At 37.3% G+C, this 22,932-nt stretch overlaps 1 protein-coding gene across 2 annotated transcripts in view; it reads right to left on the bottom strand.

The window, feature by feature from the left end:
* Positions 1-2,132: 2,132 nt before the first annotated feature.
* The window catches only part of SOS1 (SOS Ras/Rac guanine nucleotide exchange factor 1), a 145,628-nt gene continuing 124,828 nt past the window's right edge, over positions 2,133-22,932 (bottom strand). The window contains exons 17-23 of one of the 2 annotated variants that reach the window (XM_027033598.2): positions 22,680-22,797; positions 14,283-14,455; positions 13,954-14,070; positions 12,183-12,447; positions 6,454-6,498; positions 4,635-4,753; positions 2,133-3,750 (exon numbers count right to left, since the gene is read on the bottom strand). In XM_027033598.2, coding sequence (XP_026889399.2) covers positions 3,259-3,750; positions 4,635-4,753; positions 6,454-6,498; positions 12,183-12,447; positions 13,954-14,070; positions 14,283-14,455; positions 22,680-22,797 — 1,329 coding nt within the window. In that variant the 3' untranslated portion in view covers positions 2,133-3,258. The remainder of the gene's footprint in view (positions 3,751-4,634; positions 4,754-6,453; positions 6,499-12,182; positions 12,448-13,953; positions 14,071-14,282; positions 14,456-22,679; positions 22,798-22,932) is intronic. The other variant, XM_027033599.2, reaches the window with a different exon arrangement.

Here is a 22,932-nt window from a genome sequence, read left to right as displayed (position 1 = left end):
ATACATGACTAAAGTAAGCCAAACTTGAGAATTAAGATCATGATCACAGATATCAAGTTTCGGTTTATGTAACTTTCAACTTAGCGAGAAAACTCATTAAGGAAGAATTTAGAACCATAACATAGCCTCCAACTGAAATGGTACTTGTTCACTAGACTGTTGTGTTGATTGTAGTATCACTAAGTGTGGCAGGCGCTTTCCTAAATTCAGACCCATTAAAACATTTCTTGAGCTGTTAGAGCGTAGTAACCTACTAAATATCTCCTTTGATACCCAACAACCTTTAATTAAGAAAACTTTTAATGCTTGTTTATTTCCTGATAATTTGTATTCTTGAAATGCATTAGAAAGGCTGGGAACAGTAAATAATCTTTCAGTAAGCTTAGAAACATACACTTATCTGTTCCTGTTTTAAAAAGTGCTCAGACGTGAAAAGCCTCCCTTTGTATTTTCTCGGTTGATAGCCCACTTAAGTTAAATTCAACCTTGAAATATTTTTATTTTGTGATCCAAAGATGACACATCTAAGAACATTTCCATTTCTAAAAGAAATGTTCCATGTTTTGGGATGTGGTTTAGGAATAGTCATGCTGCATTGACTCTCTTGTAATGTCCTGGATTCAAAAACAGAATTTTGTGGTGATGCATTTGTCTTCTCAGCCACTTCTTGTCCCTGAATAAGTATATTTTAGTTACTACAGAGAATAAATTTGTCAGCCAGTTCATGTTTCATGTATGAAGAAGGCAAGGATACAGTCTTCTCCACCTCCGTTTAAGGGCACCCAATTGGAATTTTTCTAAACAGTCACCACTGCAGAAAATATTTTTACCCAAATGTCAGCTTCAGAATACAAATATCCTCTATCCACAGTGCTGATGCACAGTGGTCTCCTAGAACCACTGGGGTAGAAGAATGGTTCCCTTTGGGAGAAGTATGATTAGAACTCCAAATCTAAGCTTTTGCTCTTTAGATGATCAGGCGGGTTGAAAAGCCTCCTTTAATGAAGGCTAACACACTGGCCAGGGAGATATTGAATGGGCTCCAATGTGACTTCTCAGGTTCTCATATGGAGTGGGGTGGGGTAATTAAAAAGAGAAGTGATCAGTAAGACAGACAAAGGGAAACCCTAGGGAAAATGAGGCTGTTCTAATAAAAAATCATGGGGGATTCTGGAATGTGTATTATGATTAATTGTAGCAGCACTAGTAAGCAGGCTTAGATAAACACTTGTTGAATGAATGGTCTTATGGACGTGTTGCACACAAGAGTGGATTCGAAATTAATTTTTTGGGAGACTTTTAAAAGGAGACATTTTACAGAGAGAAGAATGGCTACCATAATAGGAATGGTACAGATATTAAACAAAGATTCAACTCTAACAAATAAATAAGAAAGGATGTGATAGGATGAATTGCTTAATGATGATGCAATCAACATTCTGGTCTTAAAGGACAATATACTGTACTACTGTGATGTACATTTAATGCTCTAATAAATATCACAGGAAATTATTAAAGTACTAGGTTTGCACCATGATGCAGCACTTCTAAAAATGTCTCTAATGGCATGGTTAACAGAATTGCTGAAATGTTGCTTCATTATTCTGAGGACACATGCAGATACCGACGAATGGATGACTCTCTAATGATGGAATGCTGCACATTTCATAGACATTAGAGTGGAGATTAATAAAACTTTTTCTCTTCAACAAGTTGCATGCATTTCAGTCACAGTATTTGTTAGACTCAGAAGATCAGTACATAGGCTTAATGAATAATCCATATTATGATATTAATGATGTAGGTAGATGTTCTATTATGAATAGTTTTGATAGAGCAAAGACCTCAAGCAAGGTAGAATGTTTAATATAAACAAACTGTATACATGTTGCTTAGCAAATTAAAAAACTTACAAAGTTCTGCTTAAAAAATACCCATCCTATTCTAACCAAATTTTTTTCCTACATGCCAAACTGCAACTTCTTATCATTCTTTAAGATGAATACATACAATCCAGAACTAGAAACCAAGGCGTACCACAATACGTGCTTTTATGCTTAGTGTTTGCGTGTGTGTGTGTGTGTGTGTGTGTGTGTGTGTGTGTTTCAACTGAAAGAAATAAGAATCAACCATTTTCTCCATATAATAATTTAATATATGCCAGCCAAACAAAGTATTTGTATCTTTATTCAATTAAATTAAAACAGACCTGCCAGGTTTATTATATAACATTCACTATATACACATGATTTCAGCAATGCAAGGTAATTCTAGATCTGTGGATTACTCAACTATCCGTAAAACATGAGCGGTGTCAGGGACGCCCAGCAATGCTCCTTTCCACACTGGGTGACTGCATTTCCAGAGAATGGTTAGAGGGACGGCTATGAGCCATGACATGGGTTACCAGTAAACTTTTGTGGGGGGTGGGGGACGATAACAATCTAGCACAGATTAACAGTCTCCTAAATGTAAATCGTATACTTGACAGTTACATTTTTTAAAAAAGTTCTTGTCATGTTAATGACACAAAACTTCTTGTTTGAAGGCATCACCACCATATTTTGTTTGTAGGGAGGGTGGGTGGGGGAATGCTCTTAAAATTAATATAATTATTCCTAAAAAAAAAAAAGAAAGAAAGAAAAAGAAAAAAAAGTACCTCTTTGGTGAAGCCTCGGTACCCATTCACTTCACTGTAATAACCTGTAAACGGGACTGTGGCACAGCACGGGGCCTGGACTCTCACAAGGTCAGGCACCACAGCCACTCCCCACAGTCCTTTAAATGATTTCTAGGAAAATATTCTAAAGTAGGATGAGTAAAAGCAAAGGAAAACAAAGGAGATATGAAGATCCCTGTTTAAGATTTCTTTTTAAAAAGTGCATATTTTGAATTACAAAAACTGTCATCATGTGGGCCTGCTGGACACTAGACTATGTTTTCCATCCCTTTAACGATAAAGATCACTTCACAAAAAGAGGACTCCTGCCTATTGGCTGGAAAAAGTCCCTTTACTTGATTTTCAGGTGCAATCAGTTGTCCAATTCCTCTACATCAGTCTTTCCGTATCTAAATGAATACCATTTTCATTTTATAATTATGTCTAGGTTAAAATTCATTGTCTTATACTGCATCTTGAAGTAGAGTCGTTAGTGTTTGGAGTTGTCACTGTAACTCCTCAGTGCTGGCACATTCCGTGCATCCATTGCCAGCAATGGATTTGGGGCTAGGAAAATGTCCATCCTGGAACAGAGACACTCAGGAAGAATGGGCGTTCTCCAACAGTGGTGGTCCATCTCTGTGCATGGAGGGGTGTGTGTGCTCCCTTTTGTAAGTTTTTGGAGGGAGTTTAGGGATATGTTGAGAAGTGCTTTGTCGTGGAGGAACCGGCGGCCCAGTGATGGAAGGAAGGTCCACTTCTTGTGTCAGTGGTGGTGATGGCAGATGCCTTCTCGTGCCATGAGGAGAAGGTGTTTGAGGAGGAGGTGGCGTAAATGGGGAAGGGCTGTTTGGGAAGAAGGCATTGCCATGATCGCTTTTTTTGCCCAAAGGGGGAGGCTGGAGATGTAGTGGTGAGCTGGAGAAAACATCAGGTGTCCTCACAGGTTCTCGCGGTGGTAATAAGGGAGGGCTCTCGGGAGGGTCTGATATAGAGGTCCGGTCTGCTATTGAATACCGCGGTGAATAGGCTTTTGATGTGGGCTGTCTAGGAGGAATTGCTGGGGGGCTGTCCAAATGCTTAGACATAATCTAACACAAATGAAAAAGGAATAAAACACACATTTATTATTAATTTATGCAGTACTGTGACTATATTAAGAATTGGGGTTTTCAAACACACTGTTGGAAGAGAGCGAGGCACGGATCAGGGGGTTTTGCCATATTTTTTAAAGGGAAGGAGTTATGCCAATTCATTAAAAACAATTTTTTTTCCAAGTTTTAATTTTTCTCAAAATTTTTTTGTTTGCTACTGTGCACCTATCAATCTAAGACAATTTATGACTTAACGTAAGTCAATCTTACAATTTTAAACCTACTATGTTCACATTTTATGACACTCTGCAGAGTGTCCTGACTTGTCCAGGTGCCCTGCTCTCCGGATCCTCTGAGAACCACCGAATCAAGTCAACAGTTGCCAAAGAAAGAAATTTAAGCAAGTGGAAAAAAATAGCTATTGTAAGTCTTTAAGGTCTCTTCCAACCCAGAACTGTTATGAAAATCCCATTTAAAAGCATATCAGATTTATTATCAAGGGCGCAGACGGGTCATGTTTAAGTTTCACTTAAAACGTGCTTTCATATATAAAGCTTCACACCTCTTTGCTTTTCTTCCTCTGTGTGGTCCGCGTGAGACTACATTCTACTCTTTTGGGATTAAACTTGTTTTCTCCTGGACAGTACCCATGGTTTAGACTCACAGGGTTTTGAAAACATACCAAAAAACTACTTTCAGAAGATAGGAAATAAACATTACTGCAGGGTAAATCCGTATTTAGTCCTCGTCTAAACTCAGTTAAAAGCCCAGATACCCTGAAGTGTTGACCTAATCTGGTAGGAACTAAACTAGACACAGGCACGTGATTCTAATGTAACTGTAATGACTCTGGGCTCCAGATGACAGGACTCTATACGTACCTTAGATGGTGAAGATTCCGCGGGGGCAGATTCTGGCCGTCTTCGTGGAGGAACAGGAGGGGGGACAGGCACTTCGTCAGTGCCCTTGGTTAAACTTATAGATGATACTGAAGCAGATCCTGTAGGATGTGAAATTTTTTTTAACAGTTCACAGGAATTTTATCTCAACTATTAATCCTGAAAAGGCTTAGCTGGAAACTGCTTATATTTATTAAAAGAAATGTACAGAATTATCAAAAGCAGTTCAACAAACCAATACATGGTAGTATTTCCTTTATCAAAGCAAACTGCTATAAAAGCATGCAGAAATTTCTTAGCAGAATTTTCAGGGGAAAAAAAGCTGCCTAAGATATTCTGTTATTTTGCTTTTTGAACAAAATAACATTCCCACTGTTAATTATTGGAAGTTTTTATTTGGGTATGATTCTCAGATTTCTGGGAGAAACCTTTGGAATGGTAATTTTGTTAAGCCTTTGTGATGGGCTCATTTTCTTTCCCTCACTGTATTAGTATAGAATCTCCCTGCCGTTAGGTGGTAGTCAGTAGTCAGTCGTTGGGATTAGTTTCTGATCTTAACTGCTTTCCCCAGCGACCGTCTCAAAGGATGCCAGGAAGAATCTTGTGTCTGGGGGAGGGGTCTTTCCTCACTTTGCTTACATATAGGCTGGCTCTCCTTGGCAGAAAATCGGGTTCATCATACTCTAATCCAAACATTTTAATTGTGATGGAGCTATTTAAGATGAGTGAGGCAGCCCTGATAAAAACAGAAATTACACTAAATCTAGTGAACCGGATTTAAAAAGTTGATGAACTGGCACAAGACAGGTGAGTAAAGCTTCTAATCAGAACTCATCCTATAGACATTTATGATGACAAGGGCATAATCTAGGCATAAAATAATTACATTATGAAAGACAACATTCATGTAAGTTGTTAGTTTATGCACAGTATAAAAAAGATATGAAAAAATACATAAATGATCATCCAGAATTATACTTGGCAGGTTCTCATTTTCCTTTAAGCTTTTGTCAACTAAATGTTATAACAATATAGAACTTAAAGAGTACTTTGTGTACTGATGTTATTCAAATGAGAAACATTTTAATCACCTACCTTTTTTTCTTAAAAGACTATGTAATAAGTTAATTAGTTTATAACTAATGTCTTCCATTGGATACGTTTTGAAACCATTTGTGTGAAGGACAGCAAAAACCATTAAATTAGCTTAAAATTTATGGACTAATTTGGTGAATTGTTAGTTGACTTTAAAAATAAAAGCAAATATGTGTACTGGCACTTTATTTCGCTTAACAACAGTGATGAATATTTAGGCCGTATGATTTAAGTAGTTACAACTATAAGATAGTTCTTCTAAAGCCAAATTACGGTCATTTGCCTGCAGTCTGTGCCAAGGTCGTCAGGCTAAGTGTATCTTGTGACTCAGACGCTGCCCGTAGCCGCCAGCATTCCCATATGCGCATGCATGCTCTTGCTTTTTTTTTTTTTTTTAAGTTGAGCATTAAAATACTACTAAGAACTCTACAGTTGGGAAAGAGAAATGGTTAAATGTGGAAGTCACCCATATAATAATGTTTTTTTAAAAGAGAACAGGGTTTTACGAAAAGCATGAAGAGTATATACGTTTAAGCAAATCATCTATGATCAAAAGGTAGCACAAGGGAAGGCCTCACTTCTAAGATGTTGCAAGCGGGGTACCAGTGCTGCCAGGCCCAAGAAGAGTTTTAGCAGGGAGGGGGGCACTTGGTTTAATTTTTGAAGCCAAAGCAAGAATTAGGAGTCTTAAACTAAATATACTAACTTGGGCCATGGGGCAGTGAAACTTGGACAAAGACGGTATCGCTGCCTGTGAAAGGAAACAAGAGAAGCAGATTTTTTTCTTTCGTTGATAAATTCAACTCATCTGCAAAAATTCATCCACGATAGAAATGTTATTTTTGTCATTCAAGTAAAGAAGGGTACAACAGTCTTTTTCGTAAAAGCTCATTACGTCTCAGTTTTGAGAAAAATAAAGAATTGAGTTAATATCATACTGGGAATGTTGAAGATTCCTTTTAGATTCACTACCTGATGCCATAATAATTCAACGAAAAGCATTCATGAGGAAACTAAAGTTTTCTCTATTAGTGGAAGACTTTTAAAATATGTATAAACTCAATTCAAGCAAAGAATTCAGCTGGACATATAAAAATATGTCACTTACTAGAGATTATTTTGAAAACTCAACTGTGTGAAATAAGTAGTAAACAATGAATTTATGTTAGTAAATTGAAAAATAAAAGGGAATTTCTTACTAATATTATTATATACTTACGAAATTATTCTTAGAGCATGACAAAATAACTACAGCTTTGGATATTACAAAACAAGCTTGAAAGTGATATAGCCTTTTTCCTTCTATATTCTTGAACACTTCTTTAAAAAAAATCAATTAATATTTGGCACTTAGACACATTTTGTACAGGAAACTCACTGACAATTTTACAATGCTTCATTTCAACAGATTATTAATTCATCTAAGAAAAAACCTGAAAACCATAAAAGTCAAAGCCCCAAGAGCAATAAAGGCGAAAAACAGACAAAAGGTTAAGTTTAATCTGTAGTGGTTCTAAATCAACATAGTTGTCTCTGTTACACTGCCTCATATTACCAACATACGGAAGAGATAATATCCACGAGACTAAAATAATTCCTGTAACACTAGACTCAGCTGATTTTTTAAAACTCAGGTTTGTCTCTCCCCCTGTCTCTCTTTCCACAATAGACAAGCACTCAATTTGGACCACTGTTTCTTTTAGCTTCTTTGGTGAGAACAAGAATAATTTTATGTTCCAGGTTTAGTTGGCAAGATTATTAATGTGATTGCTACTTCTATAGCTATGGGTTTATTTTCCATATACCCCAGTTTCTAACAATCTATCCCATTAATCTCCTTTCGTTATGTACTGATACTCATTTGGAGGCCACAGTTACCAAAGGTAGCAATCCAGCTAATTCTAGTAAGTTATCTCTCAGAAGATTAATTTTTATACTTTGATATTAAATGAAGCAGTTGCTCTGTCAATGATTCACTCCACTGCTTATTAGGCATAACAGGGGTTAAGGGAGTATTTAGCTTTAGTGTTTACCTACTTATGTTTTTTCTACTTTTCTTGGAAAGGAAATAAATATGCCTCCTGGAGATAAGCCTCAAGAATATGGTAGTACACTTAGTATAATACGGGAATAAAATAAAAACACAAAGCTTATGATAGTTATAAACTGTAGACTTGTAAAAAGAATTATTATACCTATACATAAACACTTGTGCATACACAGACTTGGTTTTGGTCATATTTATATATATGTATGTCGCAGGCTTAGATTTGTATGTTTGGTAAATCAAGGGCACTTTTCTGATTTGTCATTTTAAATGGATTTCTTGGTCTCACTGCCTGGAAAATGCCAAAAAAAAAAAAAAAAAACTAAAAAACCAAAAACCCCTCTTTGAATTATACGTGCTCTAATCAAGAAATATATACTAGAAATCCTTGTCAGTGAACAAATTTACTTATAATGAGTTAGGAGTGAAAACCCACTTAATTAAAAAAGTATTAATTTGTTAAGTACAAATCCCAAATGACAGCTCAGTGGTTCTCAGTCTCAAGCTTTTGGAGTGCCTGGGTGGCTTAGTCGGTTAAGTGTCCGACTTCGGCTCAGGTCATGATCTCATGGTTTGTGGGTTCACGCCCTGCACTCGACTCTGTGCTGACAGCTCAGGGCCTGGAGCCTACTTTAGATTCTGTGTCTCCTCTCTTTGCCCCTCTTCCAGTCACACTCTTTCTCTCTCTCAAAAATAAACATTAAAAAAATTAAAAAATAAAAAAAAAGAACCCCCTGGAAAGCTTTTAAAAATTACTGATTCCTAGTGCTAATACCAGTCTAATTCAAACAGGGGCTGGGCATATAGGTATTTTTTTTTAAGCTCCCCATGGGATCATACTGCACAGTCAGGATTGAAACCACTGTTCAGGATGCTTTCAATTTATAATGAGTCTTTCTTAAAATAGAAATAAGCATTTCCCTATAGACAAAAACTGTATCAATCATGAATAACTTCTTAAACTCACAAAAGCCTGTTATGCAAATTCATTTGAGATCAGAAACTAAGCACCTACAAGAATCTTCTATGAAGAAAAGCCTTGCATTCCAGCTTCAAGCTTGGACTACCATCTTTTCTTGTCAAAGCTTCTGCTGCAGAGGGACACAGCTAAGCTCATCTGCAGCACACAGACCAGGTGGGGCCTCTAGCTCCCTTTTCTGACCAGGCCGTCTTTACACAGGGAGGTCCCTAGAGCATCTCATCCTCTCCACCTTGTTAGAGCAGCAGAGACAAAGCAAGCAAGCTGGGTGGTCTCTCCCCTGGTCAGGGCCACTGTCATCATCACCTCAAAGGTAGAGCTGGCCAGGGCAGGGTGTGGGGCAGGGCTCTGAATGTGAGGGTGTATGTGGGTGCACTAAGAGGATGGCCAGGTTCCTCACCACAAAGCTTGATGTGACCATTCTTGCCCATTCTGTGGTCATCGTTTGTGTAAACTCCTACAGCATTATGTCTTCACCACTCATTTAGCACTTTGCTTTGCTAAGCCCTTACGTATCTTCTCTAGTTAAGCTTGCAATCTTACTGAGAGGGAAAAATAAACACAGTACGAAGAGAGAATTGCAGCATTTAACAATGGTTAAAGCACTAAACTGTGATTTTCTTTGAACCATGATTATTTTTCCTCTCTCAGTAAGATTTATAAACTTTACCAGAGAAAATGTGATGTAGGAGTACTGGGCAAGGAGTGAGGTATGCAACAGATACTGGCTGAAAAATTAAGTATGGTTTTTGTTTGTTTGTTTGTTTTTAAATGTTTATTTTTGAGAGAGAGAGAGGGAGACAGAGCATGAGTGGGGGAGGGGCAGAGAGACACACACACACACACACACACAGCTCGACGTGGAGCTTGAACCACAAACTGTGAGATCATGCATGACCTGAGCCGAAGTCGGACGCTCAACCGACTGAGCCACCCAGGTGCCCCAAGTACGGTTTTAAAGTAAATCATTCTGAAAGACAAAACTATATGAAGCAAAACAGTACTATTATAACTGATCAAAAATTCTGGTCAAACTGCCTTTTGAAAAACTTAGGCAACGGAACTTTCTGCTGTTCTGTTGAGTGGCAGGTGTTCAGATGACATAAGAATGTAGGCACGGCAGCTCTTTCCTGCCAGGCCCTGAGGAAGGGGGAGTTCACGCTGTGGTGGCAACACAGTGGGCAAGGTGGTGGCCCCCATGGTACCAGCAGATCTGTTAAGCAGAAGTGAGGTCAACAGCAGATGAGGATCTTTACTACACGCAGGCCACGTAAGTTTTAAGTAAGCGACTAACTGAACATACAGATGGTTTTAGACTTGGCTAGGTTTTTTCATTTCAAAGTCAGTTATTTTCAGTTTCTACCAAGAGCAAAAGGAATAGTAGTAGATGTTTTCTTTATCACAAAGAAAGTGAAATTGAGAAAACCCCCAAAGCTAAGACTACAAAGCCCAACTCCTGGAACAGTTGTTTCTCCACTTGTCCAGTATTTAATCCTGTTCCACCGCCACATACAGCAGAGCACAGCTCCAGACCGCTGCATTCCAAGACGACCCCTTCTTCCCCTTTTGACTAGTTATCGTAAAGATTCAGTACTATTAGGGAACTAGTAGGGAACTAGCAGGTAACTTATCTCCCGTTTCCCCACCTCTTCCATTTGTAGCTACTTTTTAAACTAAGAGAAGTAGAATTTGCAGTTGATAGCTTTCACAGGACTTCAATAATTTACTTATTTGGGAATCTTTATAATACAGACTAGCTCTCTGCTTCAAGAAAAACAAAAAAAACCCTGCAAACAGTTAAGTGGGCAGAAGAAATAATGATTTTAGGTGGGGTATACTGCAAAAAATGCTGGTTTCATTACTTAGCTTTAGAGGATTGGGGAGAATAGGTGGGATTTTCTTAACCTGGTATTTATTTGAACTTATCAGAAATATATGTATATAACGTGACTCCATAACCCCCAGGAGCAAAATAAAGCCAAGATGTAGTAATTCTCCAAACAAACACACTTTAGGGTGGTCAACAGACAAGACAAACTTCTGGGTAACTACAAATGTATGTATAACACAGGAATAAATAAATAGGATTCTGGACCAAATCTCAAAATAATATACCTTCAAAGAATAATTTTAAGTCGATTTTTGTTAAAAAGTTAGATCCTCTGATTCCTAACTCTTAGGTCACCCGCCTCTCGACCTCCTCCCCACAATAATGACACGCTGTCCCTCAGGACTGGATTCTGTGCTGCCAGATACTGGGGTTGAACTTGGTCTGTACACTGAGCTGACAGCCAATGGGAAAAGCATGTGCAAGTGGCTGTGAGAGGGTTAAAGGTGATGGGATTCAAGTTTGGATTTAATACTGAACAAATGGAAAAAGGCTGTGTGTTCTTAGAGCTTTAAAACTGCACGTGGAATTGGTTAGAAAGTCAGTGGAAGCAGGGTGACCCATGTATAAAACGTAGTCTCTTCAAAGGGCTAGAGCTGAGCATTACAGTTTGGTAGCCACCAGCCATGTGTGGATTAAACATGTGAATGTGGCTGGTCTGAATTGAGGTGTGCTGTAAGTGTAAAATGCATATGGGATTTTGATGGTTTAGAACAAAAAAGAGAATGTAAAAATATCTCAATAACTTTTCATACTGAGTTCATGCTGAAAGACATTCTGCATACACTGAGTTAAATAAAATATATTAATCAAATTAATTTCACCTAATTCTTTTTGCTTTTTAAAATGGGGCTGTAGAACATTTGAAGTACACACGTGGCTCATATTACATTTCTATTAGACGACACTGGTCTAGAAATAAGAAAGGGGTGAGCAACAGTGTGCAGTCTGGGAGATCTGTCCGGCTGGGCTGGAAAGCACAGGCAGTGGATTAGCGGGCACCACATACTGTCCGCCAGACGGTGCAGACTAAGGAAGAGTTTGAACTTGATTCTTGCTGCAAAATCTGAAACTACAGAGTTTGGTGGAACCGGAATGATGTACTGAGTAGTATGCGGAGATAATAATTTTGGAGGCAGCATTTAAAGCGTAAGACTGACAATCCTTGCAGATTTCAGGAGTTATCTTTGTTTTCTCTGGATATGAGGGATGCCATTTTAAATTCACCAACTGAAAGCAAACACTCGAATACCAATTTTCAAGCTTAAATTACTAATTTTCATCACCAGTCCTTTCAGTAAAGTATAATAAATTTAAAGAGAGCAATTCCAACAGATTTTTTAAAAAAAATTATAAGTTGCTGGAGTTCAGAATTTGCTTTATATTTTTATAATAATATCTTTTGGAATGGTATTTGTGTACAAATTTACAAAAAATAAAAAAGTTATACAGATTCTTTATTACTGCTAGCACACAGAATACTAACTACTACTTTTAAGCACTTAAAATTTTAGCACCTACTTGAGTGAAAAGGGCTCGAATGATCAGAGTCAAATACGCTGCAAACATCTGTGATACTAGAAGCACCCGAAGCAGGAGGAGGTGTTAACGGTGTTCTTGGAGAGTTTGGTGCAGATGCTGTACTTTCTGTCTCACTTTCGGGGATCCTACTGTAACTAATTTTCCTTGGCTCCTGCTGCAGAGGTGTGGGATGTCTCATGGTACCTGGTCTTGGGTTTGATGGACGAACACCAGGAGATTTTAGGGGATAGCTGTATTTTTTTGGCTGTAAACATAACAAAAGAAACACAATATTTAAAACACCATAACAGAAAGGAAGGTTTTTCTATATATGCCTGGTAAAACTCAACTAATATCTAGGAAAACCATAAACCATTAGTAAAGAAGTTGTATAATGATTAAAACTAAAGTGTCCAAGTTAAAATATTAACGTCCCATTTCCATAAAGCCTTGGCTATCTAAAATATTAAGCAATGGATTTCTTTAAATAGCTGAGTCTTAGTCCTAAAAATGCCAGAGTATTTGTTATCTTAGTATTTTTGAATGGAAGTCTTTCTAAGATATATTGTAGATTTCTCTAGCTTTTTAAATAGACCCTGTTGAACGAATTTAACCTTGCTGGAGAAGCCAGGATCATTATTATGAATTATGATACCTTACTATGCTGTAATACTGTGATGCTGGAATCATTTGAGCTATTTACAAATGCATTAAATTGCTGGAGTTTTCATCCGTGTGTGTATATGTTTAGGTTTCTGAAATTTTCTTACAGAGTGCTATTAGCGAGCCTCTTTGGAGCAAGACTCTATAGCTATTTCCAATTTTCTGTTTTTAGTCCATCTTTTGAGAAACTGGTTTAGGCCTTGAGAAATTTTCTTGTGAGGTCATTGCATAAGCTTTAGTTCACAGATACTTTGAAATTTATCTTGGTTACGTAGGAAGCCATTTATATTTACTTATTGATTTTTTTACTTTCTTATGAACAAGAGAGATTATGTTCAGATCAGTGAGGTGATGATACTAAACATAAAGTTGGCCAGGCATTGGCAAGTAAAGAAAACAATGGAAACTTTATTTCCCCCACAAAAGTATCTTTAACCAAACTTGTTATTATTATGGCTAATGATTCATGGTTAAAAGTTTTCATAAGTCATTACTTTAGAAAAGTCATAAATACATGTTTATTATAAAAGGATTGGTATAAATTAATCAAATTTCTGCCCTTAAAGTAAATCTTGGATAACATTTTTGTTTAAAAGAAAAAATGATTGGGGTGCCTGGGTGGCTCAGTCGGTTAAGTGGCCAACTTCGGCTCAGGTCACGATCTCATGGGTCACGGGTTCAAGCCCCACATTGGGCTCTGTGCTGACACCTCAGAGTCTGGAGCCTGCTTCGGATTCTGTGTCTCCCTGTCTCTCTGCCCCTCTCCCACTTGTGCTCCCTCCCTCCCGCCCCCCTCAAAAATAAATAAACATTAAAAATATTTTTTAAACAAAAAACAAAACTTATTTATTTGCCCAATTTCTTCGTCTACCAGGATTTATTCAGATTAATATTGCTGCTCACTTATATGCAGCCAAATGGAATATTCCTGAGCATATTTATTAAGCATTTATTCGTTACTTTTATCCATCACCTGTGCACTTCATCCCCGAATGCCCTTATGGAAAACTAATCTGTGCAACACATATGGTGTTAATGACATCACCAGATATCGATAACTGCAAAAGATATACAAATACGAAAGAAATATGAATATATGTATGCTTACAAATCTTGGGAGAGGCTTAGGGTTTCGCGGTTCTATTTCTAAGGATTTGTTGAAAAGATAATCTGTAAATTCTTTTTCCATGCTATTTCCCATTGGATTCAAATTTTCAAAGAACCTCTAAATGCAAAGAAATAAACAGTTATTAATATTAAATATTTTAAATGCAGTCTGACATTCACAAAAATAACTGCAGAAAACATTTAACAAAAGAAACCTTGAGTTATTTTTAGTTTTATTTTCCTTTATCTCTTCTCTGAAATAAACCTGTCTTTCATCAGCCGGTTTATAAACTTAATTAGAAAGATGTATCCTCAAATAATTCAACTTACTTTGATATCTGATTCTACTCGTAAACAATAAGGCTGATTTTGGTACTGCTGGATCTCTCCTGTTATTTCTGCTACTTTCCTCCTTTTGCTAAAGTTTATAAGCTCTTTTCCATGCCTTTTTAGGACCTCAGGGTTGCCTTCTTCTGTTTTCAAGATATTAGTTAGATAAATTCCTAGAAGATATAATGAAATTATTTCAAGGATGAAAAAGGAACCAGCTAGTTTTTTTGTCAGTAACTGTAGGCATAGGTACAATCAATATGTATGTGTACAATAACGTATGTACAATGTACCATCTCAATCACCATAACCAAAGATTTAAGGCACAGATTTCCATTCTATGAGAAACAACTAGCTAACTAAATATCAAGAGAAACATTTTTGTAAGTATCAAATTATTCTGTGATACTTAAGTTTTATAAATACCCAAGAAAAAGGGGGACCAAGTTTAACGAAATTTAAGAGTTTTATCAGGAGGACTCCCCAATTTTCCGTACCTCCAAAACCACATGGTATTTGACATAAGTCACCATTCTGTTAAAGGAATTTTAAGAATAACCCATCACTTAATAACACGTATTTCTGGCCAAAGAGGAAAATGTTAAATTCAGAGGATCATACTTTCTGCTTATTCAAAGGTTGCTAAGGATTTGTAATTCGGAGGCAGTACCGCTTGGATAGGCTTGCTCATGGGAGTGTGGAAGGCTCTGCAAGCCTAGCAAACACAGCACTGCATAGAATTTATTTCTATTCTGATCTCCAGCACTTTTAGATTTAGTGGCAATGTCGAAAATGAGCTCCAGTTTCCCCATCACTGCAGGCTGAGCGCTGGGTGAGGAGGAGAAGGAACCAGGTAACAGGCGTTCTCATTCTGTACACAGCCCTGTGGTTCCAGGAGCACCTGAGTTCCTTTCTGTTCTAGCATAAAGGTTCTGGAGCCAACTCTGCTGCACTCTACTTGTGTGGTCTCGTGCAAGTTGCTTAACTTCTCTATGCCTTGGTTTTCTCATCTGTAAAATGAGGATAGCAGGGTTGTTGTGAGAAATAAGTGAGTAAATGTATGTACAGGCTTAGAATAAGGTCTGACTAAAGTAAATGCTTAATTAGCTACGGTTGTGATTGTTGATGCTATTGTTGCTATTCTTGGCCTGGTCTCTTAGGCTTCTGCGTCTTCCCCTAAAGTACTTTCCACTAAAGAAAAGGGAATGTATGAGTACCTGAGTTCATTCACTGAGTACACAAGGACTGAGTCTCCGCTGTATGCCCAGCACTGTCTTAGTACCACAGATAACAGAGATGAACAAGACACACAGTCCCTGATCTCAAGGAGTTCAAAGCTTTGAACGTGGGCTACAGTACAATTTGGTCAGTACTGCATTAGTGTAATGCATAAGATGCTGTGAGGCCGCTGAGGATGTGTGCCTAACTCTGCCTTGGACTGGTGTGAATAGAAAAAGCATCACAGATGAAGTGATGCCTAAAAAGTCTCTAACAATGAGCAAAGTCAAATGAGCAGAGTAAGCTGGAAGGGGATTCTAGGCAAAGCACCTATGTGTTAGAAGGCGCTGGTTTGCGACGAAGCTCAGAAGGCATACTCAGAGACAGTACGTTGGTTAGTACGGCCAGACCACAGGGCTTTGGTGTATGGGCTCAGGAAGGGTGCAGGCTGCAAGGACAGACGCGGGCAAGGCATCAGTGGTTCTGGTCCTCCGTCACTGCAGGTTGTGCACAGGATGAGGAGAGGAACGAACAAAGTAACAGACGCTTAGGTTCTAATCCTAGTCAAGTGGGTCCAAAGGCTTTTGTGGTAGAGGCCTACTTTCAACTACTTGAATATTTGCCCTCATTCTTGTAAAGATAAATGACTCAAAGTCAGTGAATAAGTCAGCAATAATGAAATATGATAGACATCCATGCCTGTTTGGTTCTAAAAAGTATCCAGTTTTTAAGTGTCTTAGTTGGCTATTTCCTAGCACCTAGGCTACTCTTGATTGTACATTCATGAGTCAAATTTACGATGTGTTCTAAAATGCTCAGGCTTTTTATTTTCCACATCTGCCTGTCACTTGGCTCTTTTACTTGCAGCCAGTTATATTCTCCACTACGCTAAGTTGCGTGATGCACTTAGCTCAATGTTCAGTCTGACAAACGTGCCCGTACAGTACACATATTTAAGGGCAGCTGGAATCAACTTTTCATTACTGGTCACACATTGAATGCCCAACTATGAAGAGTTTGTGTATAGCAGTACCTGGATTGGATCATGAAGAGGCTTTTTTAAAGAGCTTATTTTGTATTCAATAGTTAGGACATTATTAGCATCTTTGCATTCTAGAAGGATTACTCTGGCTGGACTATGAAGCTAAATGGGTTAGAAGGAGTTAAGATGGGAAGCAGGATGATCAGTTAGCAGGATGAACGTAGCCCTGTTGAGATGATGGGGGCTATCTTAGGGTCCACAGGGATAGAGTGGAATGCACACGTATTTAAGGGGTAGACTCCACAACAACTGATTAACTGTTTTGGGCAGAGGGTGGGGGCTGAGAAAGAAGATTCTCAGCTTTGTGCCTGAGGGACTGAATGGGTGGTGGTGTAATGATTGCCACTGGGAAGATGGAGGGCACTAAGTTATGGGATGTTGTGTGTGTTGAAAGTATACTTGAATGAAGTTGTGAAAATGCTTATAAGTAGCATTTTAAAAGAGCTCAGGATAAAATGTGGAAATTATCTTATGACATATATAATGGCTAATTAAAAGAAGAATAAGTGACCAAAGAGAGGGTGTCCAAATTTTGTTGATCATACACTTCCATCAGTAACAAATGTTTAAACATGGATCCTCTCTCTCTCTCTCCCTCCCCCCCTCTATATATATATGTATATATATGTGTGTATATATATATACATATATATGTGTGTATATATATATGTGTGTGTGTGTGTATATATATATATATATATAAATTTTTGAATAAAAAATTTAGTATAAGTATATACAAAGACCTGAATATTATATACTGTTAAAGCTTAATTTTTTTCAATAGATCATTTTACATACCCTGCTCTGGTGACAGCTGTCTGGGGAGAGCAAAAGCAAAGCATTATGACATAAATAATGAAGAGGGATGAGGTTTCATGTTTTTGCTAATGCCTTTCCCAGCCTTTCCAGGAAAAAGTGGCTCCTCAGGGTTCTAGGTTCCCGTAGCACTTTGTTCATCTCCAACCTACACATTTCTACGATGCAGCATTACATTTACTGCGTATGGTACTGTAATTTATTCTTCTGCTCTTTTAAGAGAGCTTATTGAGGGAAGGCTCTGTTTTGTCTCTTGATTCATTACACCTAGCCCTGGGCCTGGAACACAGAGACATTCAGCAATGCTTCTGAATGAGTAAAAAGAAGCACATTATTTCAGAATAGAAGAGAAAGCATTTGAAGAATAGATCAGGATGCAAGAGACATACAGTCAGTTCTAAAATGGCGGGAAATAAGAGTGGAGATGAAGCAGATTGACAAGAAACAGAAGGAGGATGCAAAACTAGAGCTGTGTGAAAGGAAAGAGCAAAGCCAATGCTACAGGCTTGGATGTTTGAGAAGAGAGGTGAGGCTTGGTTGAAGGAAGAATCTACATCCTTTTACCTTAGAGGAAATGTTAGTTTGCCTGTATATGTCCACTTTACCTACGAGTAGAACATTTTATTATATGGGGAAAAATTGGGATGTGGACCCATAGTCTGGGGTAGCCTTGGAAGAAGTTGCCTGACTTTTATTCCGTAAATGGTGTGGTACTAGCAAAAGACCCGAATGAGAATTCTGGTAAGATGACAGAGGAAGTAAAAGAATCAGATACTACCACTGGTCCTCCCATAGAGAGGGGGAAAAAAAATCCAAAAAACCAGTGTCCAGCATTAAGGATAAGAATCTGGAAGGAGTTTCTCCAAACCACCATACAGAAGAGATAGAATTAAGAAGGAGCAATAAAATAACATCTGGCTGTATTCTCGCGTCAGAACCATTATAGGCTGTGTGGCTAATCCCGTGAACTGAAAACCTGGGAACAGCAAAAACCTTCCTAGAGCAGAACAGACCAGGGACAGCTGAGAGGCCCTCCCTTAGAAGAGAAGAGGCTCAACAGGCAGGAAAACAGGCAGAAAGGGGTAAAGAGCTGGCAGGTGCGCTGTCCGTTCCTATCAAACTGCCTGCATGTTTGTGTCCAGTCACCAGATCACATGGCCAAGCTTAAAACACAGAATCATACTCTGTGATTTCAGACCTGAAACTTCTTTTCTTCTTGTAACAACATGTTATGAAGATCAGTTATGGTACGTCATACATTTGGGAGGGAGAGTACTTTAAAGGGTTCAGTCTGTGGGAACAAATGCTCACCGATCAGGGTGATGGGGTCGCAGGGGCCAAACAGTGAGTCGGGCGAACGGGCCCTGAAATTTCTTTTTACCTCTTTGTACCAGAAGCAGTAGGATATCACAAGTAGTGTGACTGTAAGTTCAGTGAACACACTGAAGGACTATGTATTTTTCACTTTTTCTAAGCACCTGACATAGTCCCTGATACTTCACAGGTACTCAAGAAATACTTGTTGACTGACTGAATGAAATGAACATCAGGCCTACCCAGGTCCCTTGTATGAACTGGCACCATACTCACCATGCTTAAAATACATAGACTTTAAATGCATCTGGCTCCTGATTCTCTCTTTGTAAATTATTTTTGAATTGTTTCTTTACTCCTTATCAAAATTGTCTTTACACTGTCTCCTCTATGAGCTGTGGAAGGTCTGTGCATCTTCTGTAGTGCCCAGATAGGTATATCATTTCTAACTTATAAGATCTTATGTAGGATACATTCCACTTTTAAAATTAAATCTGACTGAATCTGTACTTTTATAATTAAAAAGAAAATGTTTTACCATAAAGAGAAAATAAAATAGTTTTATCAAGAATGTAGGGGGCAAAAAGTTCTCAGGAAGACAATAAATTAGTAATGATAAAAGGTAATACATGATATAAAAAACAAAACCAGATGGGGCACCGGGTGGCTCGGTCGGTCAAGTGTCCAACTTTGGCTCAGGTCATGATCTCGTGGTTCGTGAGTTCAAACCCCATGTTGGGCTCTGTGCTGACAGCTCAGAGCCTGGAGCCTGCTTCAGATTCTGTGTCTCCCTCTCTCTCTGCCCCCCACCACTCACGCTCTGTCTCTCTCAAAAATAAACAAACATTAAAAAAATTAAAAAAAAAAACAACAAAATCAGAGAGTAATTAAGTTTAAGATTTTATCTTTTTGAAGCAAAGTAAAACAAGTAAAAACAAACGGGAAAAACATATTGCAAATAGGAACAATTTTAAAAAATAATGCTTTTGAGGCTATAACTGAATACTAGTATTTTAAAAATAATTAAATTAGACAATTGTGTATCAGAAAATAGAAATAGAAAAAAAACTAAGGAACAAATGAAAACGTTACTAAAGAATTACATCCTACAAAAGATTCCAGGCCCAGATGGGTTTTTCTATTGGAATATTTCAAAGTTTAAAGGCTAGATCATTTCATGATATTCCAGAATAGAGTAAGATGGAAAGCTACTTAACTCATGTTACAAGGCAAATACAACTATAATAACAAAAGCTGATAAATATAGCACAAAAAGAAAAAAAATCACAGATCAATCTCGTTTATGTAGATGGATACAAAAACCCTAAATAAAATGATAATGAATAGAATTCATTTGTGCATTTAAAAGATCAAACTACCATGAATAAATAAGTTTTAATATCAGCAAATAGGAAAGTTTGGTATTAGTAAATCTGTAATTTTAATTTGCTAAACAAAAAAAAAAACCATCTTTCTCTCACTAAGATGGCAACTATAAAAGTAAATGTATACTGCTAACAAAAACACAGAAGATACAGAAGATAACTATGAAAAGAAACTTTAACATAACAAAAAGCATCTAATCGAGCAAAGAGCAGAATCACCCTTATTCCTGCTGCAACGGAGATGAAAACAGAGATACTTATTTTTGTCATTATTGTTTAATCTTTGTGTGGGAAGGTATGACCAATGCTGTAACGCATAGCACAGAAATAAGACGAAAGGAAGAGACATAATCAAATATTTAGAAAATCCAAGGAAATCAAAACTTCTTAGAATCAGTCAGCTAAGCGTCCGACTTCAACTCAGGTCACGATCTCCCGGTTTGTGAGTTTGAGCCCCACATCGGGCTCTGTGCTGACAGCTCAGAGCCTGGAGCCTGCTCCAGATTCTGTCTCCCCCTCTCTCTCAGCCGCTTCCCTGCTCGCACTGTCTCTCCCTCTCTCAAAGATAAGTAAACATTAAAAAAAAATTCTTAGAATTAAGCGTAATTGACTATTAAAAAATGAAGATCATTCACAACCAAAAGTATCTATCATCAGTGTTCTTTCCTAATTAATTGATAGGCTGTTCCAACTGTATTTTGGGGGAATTACACCCTCTCCCATTATAAAGTGCATTTGGAAAAATAAAGAGACAAAACTAGTAAAGAAAATACTGAAGCAGCATTGACGAACCAACTTTATCATATATGAAAACACTATAAAGCAAGGTTTCTCCGCCTTGGCATTATTGACCTTTTGGACTGGATAATTCTTTTGTCGTCACGGGGCTGTCCAGTGCACTGTAGGATGTTAGCAACATTCCTGCCCTCTCTCCCATAGAAGCCTCTAGCACCTCCCAATTAGAATAATAATGAATGTCTCTGGACATTGCTAAGGGTTGGGGGGTGGGGGGCAAAAATTACCCCTGGTTGAGAATCACAGATTGTAAAGTGCCAGTCATTAAAACTGGGGAACTAATAGAATAAGTTAATGGGAAAAAATATTTATTAAAGGAGGTACCATATATAAATGGGGTAAAGAAAATTATTCAGTATACTCAGGTCAACAAGTAAACAATTTAGTGGAGAAATAAATTTGAAGATTTCATATGATATCTAAAAGAGACTTTGATTAAATAGACTTAAATATGATTTTTAGAAGTCACATTATTAAGCTAGAAGAAAATATGATAGAAATATTAAATTGTTAGACTGGAAGAGCTTTCTAAGGCCAGAAACAAGAGCAATCATAATGGGGAAGATGGGCAGATTACAGAATTTTAAAATATGGTATATCAAAGAATAAAAATAAAAAAGCAGATTGGTAAAATATCTAGCTCAAGAAATTCCCAGCTAGATATAAGGTATCTAGATAGATTGGTTATCTAGCTCAAGGAAATATTTTCAAATATAGATAAAAGGTATAAATATGATGATATTGATCACAACATTTAGGAAAACAAAAGCTAGAAACTATGTATCTAATCATAGAGTAATAGCTAAATAAACTGTCATACCAACTTTAGAGACTATTATGTAGCCATTTTAAATGATATCATGAAGACTGATAAAACACAACAATAAGTTTAAGATACGGTAAGTGAAAGTAAATAATGTGTACATGTCATATACTTATGACTATATACAATGTGCATGGCAAAAAGATGAGAAATAAATACAAAAGTGGTTGGTTATAAAGCTCAAACAAAAACAGGCTTTTGTGATAACTGCATGATGTTAATTGAAAGAATATCAGGACAGTATAACTTAAAGCTATATGGAAAATATACAGCTATAGATGAGAAAATGGCTAGAAGGAAATATACCACTTACTAAAAAACCTAACCCATAATATGTGTAATAGGCATGATATTTGTAAGCATTCAGAGGAAGAATCATCAGAGCATATATACAAACAGAAAAAAAAAAAAGAAACCAGTTGTGAAAGAGATATTGAAGATATGAAATATAGGAAATAAATGATGGAATAAGATAGAAGAACCTGTATGAAGGGTGAAGATTTGGATGGTACATGTTTCAGCTTTAAAAGGAAGGAAAGGGTACTTCCTTCCTCTGGTGAGAAGGGAAAGAAAAAATGGCAGGTAAAATTTTGATGTATAGAAGGTGTGGGTTCAAGAATGCATGCAGTATGATTTTTAGCTATGTGAAACTGTTTACAAGAAACATGATTATAAATATAAATGACCAAGGCCAAACCTCTTCTGTAGAATGTATGGTTTATCAGAATTCAACAAAAAAAGATTTCTATGAATATAAAGCACAAAGAAGCATTAAATGATATCAAACAGCTGCCCCAGATGGAAATAAAAAATGGAATGTATATGTTGGGTGTGATCTTAAAAAGTCCTAATAAAGAGAGTAAAATTCTAAGGTGACTCAGGTGCTAGGTATTTATTAAATAAGTATTTTCTGCTGCTATATTACACATATGTATATTCAGTCATTTAATGAAATAAGTATCTTGTTTTATCCAGAAACACAAAAAAATTCAAGAAATGCTTACCAAAGAAAGGCACACACGGTGGATTAATAGACCTGAGTTTTGCCAAATATTTCTTATAGTGATCTTCGCTTAATTCATGAGCTTCTTCTAAAATTTTCTTTTGGCGACTTGGTATTTGCTACAGTAAAAAAAAAAAAAAAAAAAATTAGAGAGTGTGAGTTTATAAAAGGAAGCATAGGTTTTGCCCCAAAATGCCAGGCTAAGAATAAAGCCCAAACACAACGGTATCAGTTTGATTCTAAGAATAACCACA

This window comes from Acinonyx jubatus, chromosome A3, assembly GCF_027475565.1.
Source record: "Acinonyx jubatus isolate Ajub_Pintada_27869175 chromosome A3, VMU_Ajub_asm_v1.0, whole genome shotgun sequence".
Taxonomy (NCBI): Eukaryota; Metazoa; Chordata; class Mammalia; order Carnivora; family Felidae; genus Acinonyx; species Acinonyx jubatus.
Note: the sequence above shows the minus strand (reverse complement) of the source record. Positions and strands in the feature narration are given on the sequence as shown.